The 15,708-nt window shown below is 35.2% G+C and overlaps 1 protein-coding gene across 1 annotated transcript in view; it reads left to right on the top strand.

Moving 5' to 3' along the window:
- The window catches only part of HAS2 (hyaluronan synthase 2), a 28,467-nt gene extending 17,890 nt beyond the window's left edge, over positions 1–10,577 (top strand). Inside the window, exons 3-4 of the mRNA XM_049773429.1 lie at positions 8,381–8,482; positions 9,648–10,577. Coding sequence (XP_049629386.1) covers positions 8,381–8,482; positions 9,648–10,577 — 1,032 coding nt within the window. The remainder of the gene's footprint in view (positions 1–8,380; positions 8,483–9,647) is intronic.
- The last annotated feature ends 5,131 nt before the right edge of the window (positions 10,578–15,708 follow it).

The following is a 15,708-nucleotide window of genomic DNA, read 5'->3' as shown; positions in this document are numbered from 1 at the left end:
TTAAACTTGGGAACCTTTCTTCTTTAAAGTTGAAAGCTTTAGAGAGGCTGAGTTGAGCAGCAATTGAGTCCTGAGTCTTCTTGGGAATTCTACTTTCTTCTAGACTCTCAAAGAAAGGGAAAATATAAAAAGTGCCTTTTATTTATTTTTTATAAAATAGTTTGTTCTATTCTCCCCCTCGTATTTAACCATACATGCTTTGTAAAATTGGAAATTCTACTAAGATTAAAAATAATAAGTTCTCATTTTCATTTGGATTAATTGGTCCAGGGCCAATTAGGAAGTTGCATAGCAGAATTTACAAAAAAGTCATGTGCTACTCAGCATGTAATTGAACAAGGAATGCAGATTGGTAGGAAAGAAAGGAAGCAAAATTTGGATACAAATAGGAGGTAAAGGTGTTTGAGGAGAAAACAAAGATGCCAATAGTCAGTTCACACACGAACCTAGCTGAAGAACACCACTTAACTGTAGATATGGCCATGATAACCAGTTTGCAAACTGGTCATATCTATCTTGTTCAGTATTCTTTTACCTTTTGTTATTTTGTATTTTCACCAATATCCCAGTAGCATAGTCAAACTCCTCTTTTAACTAACAGATAACTTCTTTCCTATGAAAGGCTAAATACTGATTCTTAATACAATTAAGTTCTCTACTCCTTCATATTTTTAGTTTTAAGAGTGTGCAACAAACCTTTCTTCCTGTCTTAAATATTTAACTTCTACCTTTACTCTGGCCTTACTTTGATCTTTCAAGACTTTCAAGAGAGGAGAGATAGTCCAAAGGGAAAGAGCACACTTACTACATTTGGGAGCCCTGCTTTCCATCCGGGCACTGCATAATTTACTAAACAGAAAAGCCTCCATGTACAGAGTCAGGTTTAGCACCCAGGTGCTACTGGACTACAAAACAAAACAAACAAAACAAAAGCTTGAACAAGGCTTTCTACCTCTATTTCTCAGTGTTCATCTTTAGTCTTCTCCACCATCTAGTATTTTATTGCAAGAATGCTGACATAGAATATGAATGAAAGTTTTAGTCTAGAGCAAAACCAGTAGAATTACAAGTTCATTGATGATGGTCGTGGACATTTTCAAAGTGAGAAGTGATAGGAAAAAGAAGAAGAAAAAGTGAAAATGAAGATGATGGAAATGAGAAAATGAAGGACATTTTCCTAACTTTGATTCAAAGTATGTTCTAGAAGAGCATTAAAAAGTGTTTGATTGTCTGGATATGGCTTAAAGTAGGGTAAACATGTGCTTTCACTATAGCCAGGCATTTTTGTGGCTTCTGGACAACACAATATCAATAGTATGGGTAAGAAGGACAGGAAAGGGAGGCAGATATATAAAACTGCTGCAAAAAGGGAGGAAAAATTTTCTTCTTACCTTTCCAAAATGCTAGGTATATTCACCTTTTTATTTTACTATATTAATATATTTCATTGTTAAAAACATAGAAAAGTACAATGAGAAAAATTTAAAATTATCCTCAGCAAAAGAGTGAGCTATAAAGAATCAAATTTAGTATCTGCCTGCATCCATATTTTTCTTTTTATTGGAACTTGGGTCCACATTCATCTGTGCCAGAACTTACTCCTGGCATTCCTGGTGGGTATCTGAGGGACCATATATAATACCAGGGATCAATGATTACACCGAGGTTGAGTGTATGCAAGGCAAGCTGCATACTCTCAAACCAATGTTTGTCTATTTTTTCTTAGCTTTATTTTCGGGGCCTAGAGTCCATACTCAGTGGTGCCAGGGTTACTTCTGGCTATGAGCTCTCCGTGGTGCTTAGAAAACCATATGGTAATGGATTGAACCCAGGCCTCCTGCATGCAAAGCAGCAGTCAGTTTCTCAAATTAACTTTCTGGCCTTTCTCTAGTTTTAAAAACTAGATAGTATATTTACCTTCTGTATCTTATTTTTTATGTATTTCAAAAATATAAAAATACCTTTTGGGATAGAGAGATAATATAGCAGATTATGTGCTTACTTTGTATGTAGCTAGCTGACTCAGGTTTAGTCCCTAGCACTACATATTGATTGCTTGAGCACCACAAGTAAAGTTTGCATTTCTGTCTAGGATTAACATAAAAAGGCTCTGTTGCCCTCTGCAGAAAATAGATTTATTCAATGATCTATATTCAGATGCCAGTTATAGAACTATTGGATCTGATGTTAATAAAATAAAAAGCATATATTAAGTAAAAGTATATTTAAATAGCAATAAAAAGAAAATAATGTTGTAACCAGAGGTATGAAGGAACTTAAAACTATTTCTGCTAGAAATATTTATGTTACCTGCTAATTTAATATTTATTTAAACTTTGTAAACCATAACTGCCTTAACTACTGAGACATCACCATATAACATGAAATAGAATTCTGTCCTTGTGGGAAGTCTAAGTAACTAAAATATTTTGAAGAACAGTGATAAAAAGATGTTTTTGTTTCTTTGTTTATTTAAAAGGATCAAATTGATATACATTCATATTATCAGTGAGAAAACCTAGATTTTAGATTCAGCTTTACACAGTATGGGCCTCATTTGAGTCATCAGTGAACAAATCTCTCTGAGATAATGCCAGCCAAGTTTAAGACTCTGATTCAGTATTGTTTAACATCTGACATTTAAATTTCTTTGCAGTAACATATCTTGATGTTGAAAGTCTGATGTCAAGAGTAAAAACAAAGAGTTTCATGTTTCTATTTCTCACTTTCATTTTCTATTTGCTCCTTTATCCAAAGTTGGAGTCTTTGTAAACTTTGATTTAAGAATGATTATTACAGGAAACTCCATTTCATTTTAGTATGCACTATTTGAAATAAGATTGTTTGCTGACCTAAGCCTTAAAACTGACTTTTTCCCTCTACTTTTCCAAGTGGCCTATTACCTGCTTTATATACCTTCTTTAACATAATTCATTTTCAAACATTCCTAAGAATAAACAAATGACTCCTTTTAAAATGCTTTTAAATCATTCTAGATTGACCAATGTCAAGAATTATTTTCTAGTAATTTAAATAATTTGTTCTACCATGAAAAACATACATCCTCCTTATCCCTTGTAAGAGGAGCAAAAAAAAAAATCCTAATTATGTAGAGGCTTTTCTCTGGGTTACACTTGATTCTAATTAAAACCATAAAGCAAATTAAAGAACTTCTTTTCTGATTTACTTTTCCAGGGGTCCTCAAACTTTTTAAACAGGGGGCCAGTTCACTATCCCTCAGACCACTGGAGGGTCTGACTATAGTAAAAACAAAACTTATGAACGAATTCTTATGCTCACTGCATATATCTTATTTTGCAATGAAGAAACAAAACAGATACAAATACAATATGTGGCCCGCAGGCCATAGTTTGAGGACCACTGCTCCACAATATTCCAAAAGATATAACATTACAATCCTTAAAAAACATTTTTGAGGGCTGTGTGTGTGTGTGTGTGTTTATGTGTATGTGTGTGTGTATTTGATGGTGGGGGGTCATTGATGCTGATTTAATTTCAAGGGCATTTTTAGTTTTAAAATAGGTTGTTGCTGTTGTTGTTGTTGTTGTTGTTGTTGTTTTAATTTAGTATATGCCTTTTGCCTTTCCCATCATTTGCTATCTTGGGTTAGCAAGGCCATGCATGACCCAGGGTAAATTCTAAACACTGTTGAAAGAAATAGTTTTACTTAAGTCAAGTTTAAGATGAAAGGTCAAGGTTAGGAATGAATTGAGCCTTACATGCAGGAAAAGGGTGAAGGCAGTAGCAATAGAAAGAGTCTTGATTGATTTTCAACCTGTTTCCTCTTCAGAGGCAGTAAAAAGTAATTAAGATTTCCTCTTGCTGTGTAGCTCTCTGTCCTTTGAAGTGGTATGGTGCTGGCTGAAAGGATGGAGGGGGGGTTCCATCTGTGTGTCTGAACAGAAACATGTTAAAAAGTCTCTCAGACATTGAGAGACAAATATTGGCATTTTAGACTCAGAACTTGGAATTTGAAAGGCATTTGATAGACAAATAACAACATGCTAGGAGGCCTGAGCGGTAGTGCATTTGCCCTGCACACTCTAACCTAGGATGGACCTCGGTCTGATCCCTTGGTGTCTCATATGGTCCCCCAAGCCAGGAACGATTTCTGAGTGCATAGGGAGGAGTAACCCCTGTGCATCACCGGATGTGGCCCTTCCCCCCAATAAAAACAGAATGCTTGGAATAATTTTTACTTAAATTGCTGTAAAGATTAAGATCAATAAAGGAAGTAGAAATGAACTTTTAGCTAGTAACTGATAAAGATGGTAGATGTTAATCATCTGTAACAGTCACCACGGAAGTAGTAGCTATCTAGACACTCGACTAGACACATTTGAATTTGTTCAGTGTGATAAGAGGATCTTGCTATGTAATTAATCTCCTGTTTCTTTTGTTAGCCTCTTGACTGAGCCATCCCATTGAGATATTTATGATTATTTAGTATGAATTGACTTTTGAAAAGTACAAATGTAAAGATGAATGTGAAACTTACATGAATGTAAAACTTCTGCATGGTACTTTTGAGTTCATAAAGTACTTCTATGGGCATAATTCATTTACTCACCAGGATTATGGTCAATGTATTTTTCAGTGTTATGAAAATAGAAATTAATGGCTCAACATTTATTTGAGGCTTCTTGATTCTAAGGGTGCTTTATATAACCACCAAATATTGTCTAAGCACCAATATAAAATATAAAAAAATATGCTATACTTTTAGGCAGTACTGCTATTTTAAATGCGTAAGTCAGAGGTACACGTAAAAGCCTACAAAGATTAAAGCTGGAGCTTAAAATATTTAATCACAATTTAAAACAATGTTTTTAAAGTGAGCTTTCTCCTTTACAACTAATTAATTTAGCCCCAGAACGGACAAATCTTGCTAGGAAAAGGCCTTATAGAAACTAGTAACCTCGGCGAACTGTTTTATCTCTTTTCCAACTCCAATTTTGCTGCATAAATGTGAAAATAGTCACATAGAGTAAGAATGTTAATGTAACTATTGGGTTCCAATAACACTACTTAGGGCAACTGAGAAGATATATTAAAGGGTTGGAGGCCCAGGTTCAATCTCTGGTACCATATGGTCCTCTGAATATCACTACAATAAGACTAGGTACCAAACTGGAAAAAGTCCTGGGCATTGGTGGGTATGGACCCATATTAACAGCAAACAAACAAAAAGCCAAAACTTAATTTATGGGCACTAAAATTTGAACTTTATGTAATATTCATATGTTACAAATAATTTATTTTTATTTTCTTCAATTACTTTAAAATATAAATACATTTTTGTCACAGTTCAGAATAAATGGCAGCATAGACTTGTGCTGTAAATGTTTTTTGTTTGTTTTGTTGTTTCATTTTGGGGAACACACCTGGCTGTGCTCAGGGCTTACTTCTGGCTCACCACTCAGGGATCACTCCTGGCAGACTTGAGGACCATATGATGTCAAGGATTGAATTGGGTCTACCATGAGCAAGGCAGAGCCTCTACCTGCTGTGCTATCCTTCCAGCCCCTGTAAACTTTGTTTTTACTTCTGTTTTGATAGGAGGAGGGGTTGGTGAGATTCTAGTCAAAACCTATTTCTTGGCTAAAAGAGAGGAGGAGGAAGGGGGAGTGGTCCTAAGAGCTTTAGTGAATGACTGAGGTTAAGACTGAGATGCTGTATCTTCCTAGTACTGTTTTTCTCTGGACATGCCCCCACTCATTTAATTAAAAGATGGTGACTTCCTTCATTTCTCTATCACCTAGAGACAACTCTGACAACTAGTATTCATGTGGTCTGAGCCAATTGCACTCATTCATTCACTGTGGCCAGAAAGACATTCTGATTATTTTTAATTGTTTCCTGTGTGCAGAGCAGGCCTTGTAGGTTTTCCTATTAGCTGATGCCTGTGCCCCCAGACCTTCAAGCCCAGAGCTAAATTAACAGCATTTGTGAAACCACATACTTGCTATTAGTTGGTGACGAGACTGTAGAAATCAGTTCCAAGTATCCTGATTTGGAGTAGGGCTTAAATTACCCTTTTGACACTCTTGCAGATAAATTTGATGATGCTCAAGGACACACATGCTTTCAGCCTGCTAACACTCAGCTTTCTAGTTGGCATGCAGTCACCAGGCCATATCCAGAAGTCAAAGGCCTTTAAAACTCTTTTATCCTGTTGTGACAAACCCCTTCCTAAGAGAGCTTTCCCTTTTGACACAGTTCTATTCAGCATGTGAACAATCTTGCTCAGAGAACTAACTTCTGGCACTTTGCTGTTGGAAACTGGGAGGGCCAGTGACCAAATTAAATATGCACGACCTCAGAAGTTTGGTTCCAGTTTAGTCATTTCAAAGAAGCAGTTCCCTTGGCTTGTTTCTACTCACAAGCAAGCAGAGTTATTTGAACATGAATTCTGGATTGCCCCCTTCCTGTTGTTTTTAGGCTTATTTTAGCTTTATGGTTTTACCTTTCCCACTTTAAGTAAATAAGGGTGGGTGTGGCCATAAAACTCAGAGACTAGATTCTAAAGAAGGGTTGAACTTGAGCCTTCACCTTTCTTTGCCTTCACCAGCCTCCAGCTAAGTTTTTCATCATATGTAAACCTGCAATAAACAAGGCATGAGTGAATTAAAACTTGGTCTTTAGAAAAAATATTTTAAAGCTCTGAGGCTTGAGGTACTTGTATACCGATCCAAATATTACTAAACATTTATTTTCTATAAGAAAAAATAAATAATTAAGTACAAATCCAAAATTATTTTATGTAATAAGAAAAATGATTGCCCAGTTTATATCAAAATGTCTTCTCTAAAGAGTAGAGATAGTTCAAAGAGCTGAGCAAAAACTTGACGGAGCGAAAAGCTTGACTTCCCTGCTACCACAAGTTAGCCCACAATGATAGGAGTGACCTCTGTGCACAGAGCTAAAGAGCTAAGGTTGGCCTTTGAACACTTACAATTATGGCTTCAAAACAACAATTTAATAAAATACATTTATGAGATTCTAATGACCAGAATGGAATGCTAAGATAACAATAAGTAGAATTTTATTTTGAAAATGAATACTTTTAAATTAGCAAAATAAAAACTTTAAAACCCAAAGCAAATCCTATAATTAGCTCAATCTAGAACAGTGATTAACTACACTTTTATAACTGCATTTCCACATTCTCCTTAAGTCATAAATTCTAATAATGCATTTAAGTTGCTGCTTGTACCAAAATAACAATTTTAGGAAATAATGTGTTTAAAATAGCTATTTTAGAAAAAAAATCTATTAAATAAAATTATAACTATATTCTTTTTTTTTTTTTGGTGTTTCAGGCAACACCCATTTGATGCTCAGGGGTTACTCCTTACTAAGCATTCAGAAATTGCCCCTGGCTTGGGGGGACCCTATGGGATGTGAGGGGATCAAACCGCGGACCTTCCTTGACTAGCACTTGCAAGGCAGACACCTTACCTCTAGCGCCACCTCGCTGGCCCCTATAACTATATTCTTTTAAAAGTTGAGATTTCTTAGTTAATCATATGAAAGGTTTATATTTTGTGCATTTACACTAATCCTCTTAATACTGTAAAAATTTATGATTCTAAAAATTATCCTTTTGCTTTTGTCCTTTGCTTTTGCCATTCTATTCCATTCATAACTGTTATATGAAAATCTTTGTAATTTTCATTTTGCTATGCCTCCTTTTCAGTACTGTCACTGGAGTTGCCTATCATCATTGGAAGGGAAGGGAACATTTGTTTAAAAGCCTTTTTTAAGACATCTGAATGAGGTGAGGGTGGGTAACTTAAAGGTGAAAGTGATCAGTGTTCGATAGAAAGTCTGAAAAACTGGGATGTACCAGGGACATGAGCTTTCAGTGCCGACATAGGAACATCTATAGTAGACAGGGACACACAGAAGACCTGATAAAATATACCTAGCACACCACTTCTGCTATTATCTTCTGCCTGCCATTAATTTAAATCTCAAGTCTACTAAAAAACAATTACACAAGTATTGACCATAATTTGACAAACTCGCAGATCTACTTGTACTACTTGCTCACTGTTCCTGTGATGAAAAGATTGAATGTACAACATATATATTCATTTTTCTTTCTTTTGGTTTTTTGGGCCATACTCGCTTGATGATGCCCAGGGGTTACTCCTGGCTCAGAAATTGCCCCTGGCTTGGGGGGACCATATGGGAGGCCAGAGGATGGAACCGAGGTCCTTCTTTGACTAGCGCTTGCAAGGCAGACACCTTACCTCTAGCGCCACCTCTCCAGCCCCATATTCAATTTTGATTCATGAAGTATGCTCCTAGTTTTTGCCTTTCTTAAATTTAATTTCTATTTTCTTGTTTGTAGGTTTGTGATTCAGACACCATGCTTGACCCTGCTTCATCTGTGGAAATGGTTAAAGTTTTAGAAGAAGATCCCATGGTTGGAGGTGTTGGGGGAGATGTTCAGGTGCATTTGATTCGGTTATCCTATTTTTTCATAAATTTCTTTTACTATTCTTTGAATACTTTTACTAAATAATTCATTAAGTATTAAGTATATAGTTACTTTGTGCCTAACTATATGCCGTGTATTATTTTACACATAAAAAGTGCTTTAGGCTCATCTCACTGCCTATTCTGTCTAAATGAAATATATTGATTTTGGGGTAACATCCTGTGGCACTCATAGATTACTTCTGGCTTTAAGCTTAAAAATGACTCCAGGCAGGCTGAGAGGACTAAATGGAATGCCAAGGATTGAACCTGGGACAGACGTGTGCAAGGAAAATGCCCTACTCACTATGACTATGCTATTGTTCTGGCCCCGAGAGAGTATTTATTTTTTGGTTTTGTTTTGTTTTGTTTGTTTTTGTGCCATACCTGGTGAGCCCCTCAGGTAAATTCTGGCTTTGTGCTCAAAAATCTATCCTGACAGACTCAGGGGACCATATAGGATGCCTGGAATCAAATCTCAGTCTTTCCCAGGTTGGCTGTATGCAACGCCCTACTGCTGTGCTATTATTCTGTTCCCAGGTATATTCTTGATTTTGGAGTGACAACTGGATCAGGGTTTATCCCTGACTTTGTACTCAAGAATTATTCCTGGAGGGACTCAGGGAAACCATATATGGTGCTGAGAACCAAGGTAGACTGCTTATAAGGCAACAGGCCTATTTGTTGTACTTTCTTTGACCTTGAAGCAAACAACAGTGAAGACAATTCAAAGTTTATGGGTGAACCTGTGTGCAGATTCAAAGAAATGCTTTGTAAATGTGCAATTAGATTTTAGTAAAAGTGAGAACCACATAAAAATCTGACTTTGACTTTTTGCCATTTCATTGTAGTAAACTCTATCTCCTTCCTGCCTTTAATCTCATTATAAAAATAAGAAAGAGAATATAGCAAAGTAGAATAAAGAATGAATAGAAAAATATCATCATATATTCCAGTACATGTACACAACTTATAAAAGTGATCTAATACAGAATCAGATAAAAGTATAGTTTAATCATTTCACAAAAGAGATCATGTAACAAATTTCACTATAGATGATAACTCAGTTGGTGCAGATTTTATTGGTAATTTTTAATGTAGCCTTTAGGTTTTATTTGCTCTTTTTTATTTTCTTGCAGATTTTAAACAAATATGATTCGTGGATCTCCTTCCTCAGCAGTGTTAGATATTGGATGGCATTTAACATAGAAAGGGCCTGCCAGTCTTATTTCGGGTGTGTCCAGTGCATTAGTGGACCCCTGGGAATGTACAGAAACTCCCTGCTACATGAATTTGTGGAAGACTGGTACAATCAAGAATTTATGGGCAGTCAATGCAGTTTTGGTGATGACCGGCATCTAACGAACCGGGTGCTGAGTTTGGGCTATGCAACAAAATACACAGCTCGATCGAAGTGCCTTACTGAAACACCTATAGAATATCTCAGATGGTTAAACCAGCAGACTCGTTGGAGCAAATCCTACTTCCGGGAGTGGCTGTACAATGCCATGTGGTTTCATAAACATCACTTGTGGATGACCTATGAAGCGGTTATCACTGGATTCTTCCCATTCTTTCTCATTGCCACAGTCATCCAGCTTTTCTACAGGGGTAAAATTTGGAATATCCTTCTTTTTTTGTTAACTGTCCAGTTAGTGGGTCTCATTAAATCGTCCTTTGCCAGCTGCCTTAGAGGAAACATCGTCATGGTCTTCATGTCTCTCTACTCCGTGTTATATATGTCAAGTTTGCTTCCTGCCAAGATGTTTGCGATTGCAACGATAAACAAAGCTGGGTGGGGCACATCTGGAAGGAAAACCATTGTTGTCAATTTCATAGGACTCATTCCAGTATCAGTTTGGTTTACAATCCTCTTGGGTGGTGTGATTTTCACCATTTACAAGGAATCTAAAAAGCCATTCTCAGAATCCAAACAGACTGTTCTAATTGTTGGAACGTTGCTCTATGCATGCTATTGGGTCATGCTTTTGACTCTATATATGGTTCTTATCAATAAATGTGGCAGGCGGAAGAAGGGGCAACAGTATGACATGGTGCTTGATGTATGATCTTATATTGCTTGATGTTTGCAGACACACATGCAGACACATACAAACCTTAGTTCCTCAAGGAACTGTACAATATTGTGGCATAGGATAATGCCAACAAAGGAGACATATCACTGCTGCTGGGACTTAAACAAAGACATTTCTAGGGATTATGTTGATTCCGCCAAAGTAAAACAATCCACCAACAAGAAGAAACTTTTAATTTGTTATTTCTATGAAAATAGGACGAATTCTTTGTTTATGCACTTTTTTTCCTTACTGTACATCTGCCTAACAGTGTTTTTCCCTATATACCTCACTAGCCATGCTTTATGTGGGTAACCATGGAAGAAAATGATTTTTCAAACTCAAGGAAAAGATCTTTCAACAGATACAACCCAACTTATGGACTGTTTTAATAGTCTTATTTTTTTTCTTTAGAATTCTGTTTAACTCCACCAAATAAAATGCCAAAGGAAATTTTAAAGGCCATTGGCTGTGCTGTATTTTTATATAAATGTACTGTGTTTTAAAATTTTGTATGCCAATTTTAAAAGGAAATTTTGAATATTTTATATTTTATTTCTTTGCACCAAAATACACCTGTTCTTCCTCCCATTTTTAATAAAACAGATTTTGAAAAATTTCTCACTTAAAAAAAAAAAAACCTGCCCAAAATGTGAAGCTTTGTTGGCTGATGTTGTTCATGATAGAATAAAATGTTTTTCTCTTTTTACCTTTTAAGATTGAATAGATTATTTGATTATTTCTGTGAAAAATTAAACTTTCAATGTTTCAACTTTTTTTCCTATTTTTTTTTAGAAAGGGCCAATATGCCTGTTATGCTTTGGGAGTAAAAATAAATACTAAGTTTACAAGAAGAAAATTATTGATACATGGGGCTAAAGGGGTAGATTAGTACAATTCTTTTTATAAGATTGAAAGAAAAAATAGCTGGTTCTCATAAGAAAATATTTAGTGTTTAGTGGACCATGCATACATATCAATGAAGAATGATTTTTGGAGTATCTGGACAGTGCCCTCCCAGGCTAAGTAAAAGGAAAAGTAGAAAAATATTACTTGAATAATTTGGATAAATACAATGCATGCATCTTCATCATTTTGTTCTGTAGCCTGAATTGACCTGATCCTGGTCTACACATATTGAATATATTTTACTTGTGTCTTACTTTAGCATGCTAATTTACTTTACATGTTAGTATAAAGTTTACATGGTTAAGTTTGATAGGTTATAACAAATATAAACATATGAACTCAAATTTGGCAGATTCGTGTTCCAAGTGTCCCTTTTTACTTTGCAGGGAGGAGTTTTTTTTCTCCCTAAATTATAAGATCATTGCTTCACCTCTGTTCTTGGCTTATACAAATATGTTTACATAGTAGAAATTATATCAAGTTTTCATAAATCACATAAAAATTAGCACATATAAAGCCTGATAAACTAGAAACCCTTATCTCTATTGATCTAGTTAATCCAGAACCTCAGTTATCCGGTTTAAATTTGGATAAGACCTATCTTGTCTTGTAGCTGGTGCTGTATAGACCTGTGTTAAGAACTTAACTGAACGTATGAGTGGTTCCATAAAAAGTATGTAATGGATGAAGCAGAAAGATGAGAGATAATCAACCATGTTCTGCTTCACTTACATCTATTCCTCATCTATTCTGCCTAAGAAAAGCTTCACACTGTACCTTTGAAGTACAAAAAGATTCATGACATCTTCAAATCAAACTTTCATAGACTAGAGCTCATGAAAAATAAGTACACCATGCCAATAAGTGAAACTGAAACTTGAGTTTTGCCTTTTTAACTATTTATGTTCTAAATTAAGCTTTGATAACTGTCAAATGTCAAATTATCTCATTCTTATAAAGATTGAATTAATTGCCTGTATTTATTTTAGCAATTATTCAATGTATTTTCAGTATAGGATGTATAGTATAATTGATTTTTTGTAAATAAAATATTTTTGATAAAATTATCGTCTTTTATTCTAAGGGAGGGGAAGTTTTAAATAAAATTTTAGAAAAGTGTCAACTTTCAAGTGTGAACTTAAGAATGGGGTATAGTATTTCCAGAAAATAACAAATATGGTTGGTAAAAATGAAAATGAGGTAGTTTGATGTTACCCAAACATAAGATAGAAAAAAAATTCTGCCATCTGGAATAATTCTGAAAATCTGATAAATGACAGAAGACAGAGACATAGAGATAGAGAAAATCACAATCAATTTAACTCTGTCTCCAATCTGTTTTAATTTTCAGGAAGCAAACTCAAGCTTAGAGAAGTCATTTTATTATGATAAATTTCACAGCCTGAAAAATATCATAGATTTTCAGAAAAACCATAAACAAGTATTTTAAATTGAAACATCATTAAGTGATATTTAATTTAAAGTTGAATAATGAGTATAGTAGTTAAATAATTTATTTCTAAAGAAGCATTGGTCATTAAATATAATTTTCTCAGAGAAAACTAGGATATTGGAGATATGTTTCGTTAAAGAAATATGTAATTATTTGTATTGTAACAACCCAACTTTGTAAAACACCAAAACTGTGTTTTGACTATATTAAATATTGGGAATATGATTAATTTATATTTTGCATATGTTTTTGTATTCTCCCAATACTATAAAGATGTATTACATTTATAATCAGAGAAAGGTCAGTGCATACTGCCTAGAAAAATAGAGTGGTTTGGGAACAGAATTGAAATGGCTCTAACGATTACTAGAGGTGGAGGGAGTTCATCAATTTGATGCTGGGTCTGAAGTTACAATTTACCTTTGAAGAGGTATGGAATCATTTATGAAACATACAATATTGTAAATTTATCTTACCTCAAAAAAAATAAATGATTTTAAATAGAAAAATTATAATAATTTACTATAATAAAATTATATACAAAATAAAAATTTAAAAAGTGAGTTGTGGGGCTGGAGTGATAGTGCAGCTGTAGGGCGTTTGCCTTGCATGCGGCTGATCCAGAACAGATATGGGTTCGATTCCTGGCATCCCATATAGTACCCCAAGCCAGGAGCGATTTCTGAGTGCATAGCCAGGAGTAACTCCTAAGCATCACAAGGTGTGGTCCAAATGCCCTCTCTCCCCAAAAAAGTGAGTTGGGGCATCTAATATCATTTCTGGAGAAACATAACTGGAGAAACTTTAAGCATAAAAATTATTTCTTTATCCACATTTTATGCAAGCTTACCATATTTTTCATTAATTTGTTAGACAATTTCTGTGAATTGTTTATTACTTTGATACAAATGTAGCAAAAGGAACGTTAGTCTATGAACACCATTCCAATTCTAGGCAGCTGTAATATTAATGATTCCTTAAAGTCCAGTGGTCCTCAAACTATGGCCCGCGGGCCACATATTGTATTTGTATCTGTTTTGTTTCTTCATTGCAAAATAATATATATGCAGTGTGAATAAGAATTCGTTCATAAGTTTTGTTTTTACTATAGTCAGACCCTCCAATGGTCTGAGGGATAGTGAACTGGCCCCCTGTTTAAAAAGTTTGAGGACCCCTGCGAAACAATTCATTGGTAAAGCCACTGGTGCTATATTAGAGATTGGAAACTTTTAACAAAGATCCACACTGTGTGTGTATAGCCTGCTTTTATTATTTATATATATATGTATATATACCTATATACCTATATATGATAATTGGAACTGATCACTTGGACCAATAACTGGGATTTGGATGGAGATAAAATGATATGCATGGTAGATATGCCCAGTTATTTCCTGAGTACTCAGTTCCAATTATCATTGTCAAAGTGGTCCCTTCTCTGCCCTAACTATACTTTCTCACTCTTTGTGCCAAGCTTCCTACCATGGACTGCTCCTCCTGGCCCTCCTTTCTATTGTCTTTGGATATTATTACCACAGTATTTTTATTCTTATATTTTATAAATAAGTGAGATTATTGTATGCTTATCTCTCCTACCTAAGTACAGCTCCAAGAGAATGGGTCTGAAGCAGGAACGCCACTAGAATTAAAAAAAAGTGACAGACATTAGAGAGATAGCATTGAGTCGGGGGCTCACTGCCTTATAGATTGAGATCCTCTACTGTCCAACTTATAGGACATTTATTGTTCAATAATAATTGGTCATAGAAAGAAGGGCTGATAAAAAATTATCAATGAATACTAAGTAACATACAGGGGCCCTTTATATTTTGTAAGAGAATGTGAGGAATGAAGAAGCTAAAGTATAATCTCTGAAGGTTGTCTTCTTCCCGGGAAATGTGGCAGATAAGAAACTATATAGGACTCCCACCCAACTGTATTCCCTGTGGGGCACCAGCATTCAAGTAATTTACATTAAGAATCTTCAGTACATTATATACATCTTCTCTTTGATCATGTGTCCTCTATCTAAATTTGTTTATTTCTTCCACTACATCCCTCTGACTCAGTATTTCCTCGGCATAATATTCACCATATCCATCCATGAATAAGTAAATTTTATGACTTAATTTTTCCTAACAGCCACATAGTATTCCATTGTATACATGTACTATAGCATTCTTCTTTTTTTATAAATTATATTTATTTAAACACCGTGATTACAAATATAATTGTAGTTGTATGATTACAGTCATGTAAAGAACACTCCCCTTCACCAGTGCAGGATTCCCACCACAAATTTCCAGATCTATCTAATCCCCACCCCACCCAAACCTGTACTCGAGACGAGCTTTCTTTTTCCCTCATTCATTCACATTGTTATGATAGTTTTCAGTGTAGTTATTTCTCTAACTGCACTCATCACTCTATGTGGTGAGCTTCATGTCATGAGCTGCACCTACTGAGAAGATAGGGGGAAATAAGGGTTGGGACTGAGGCAGTAAAATATTAGAAATGAGATTTGTAGGGCAGTATCAAGGTCACAATACAAGATGGATGTTATGGATATATAAAATATATGCATACAATACTATCAATAGGAAAACAAGGAGAAAAAAATTCCAGTGACTGTCCCAACATAAACCAGTACTAAAACAGCCCGCCCTCCTCCCAAAGTGCATTTCCATTAGTGTAGGGAGAGGTAGGGGGTTAGCCTGAGGACCCTAAGACTCCACCTGAACCCACTTCTGGCCATCTGAA

The sequence above is a fragment of the Suncus etruscus genome, chromosome 5, assembly GCF_024139225.1.
Source record: "Suncus etruscus isolate mSunEtr1 chromosome 5, mSunEtr1.pri.cur, whole genome shotgun sequence".
Classification (NCBI taxonomy): Eukaryota; Metazoa; Chordata; class Mammalia; order Eulipotyphla; family Soricidae; genus Suncus; species Suncus etruscus.
The sequence above is the reverse complement of the archived record's forward strand: the minus strand, read 5'-3'. Positions and strand labels throughout refer to the sequence as shown.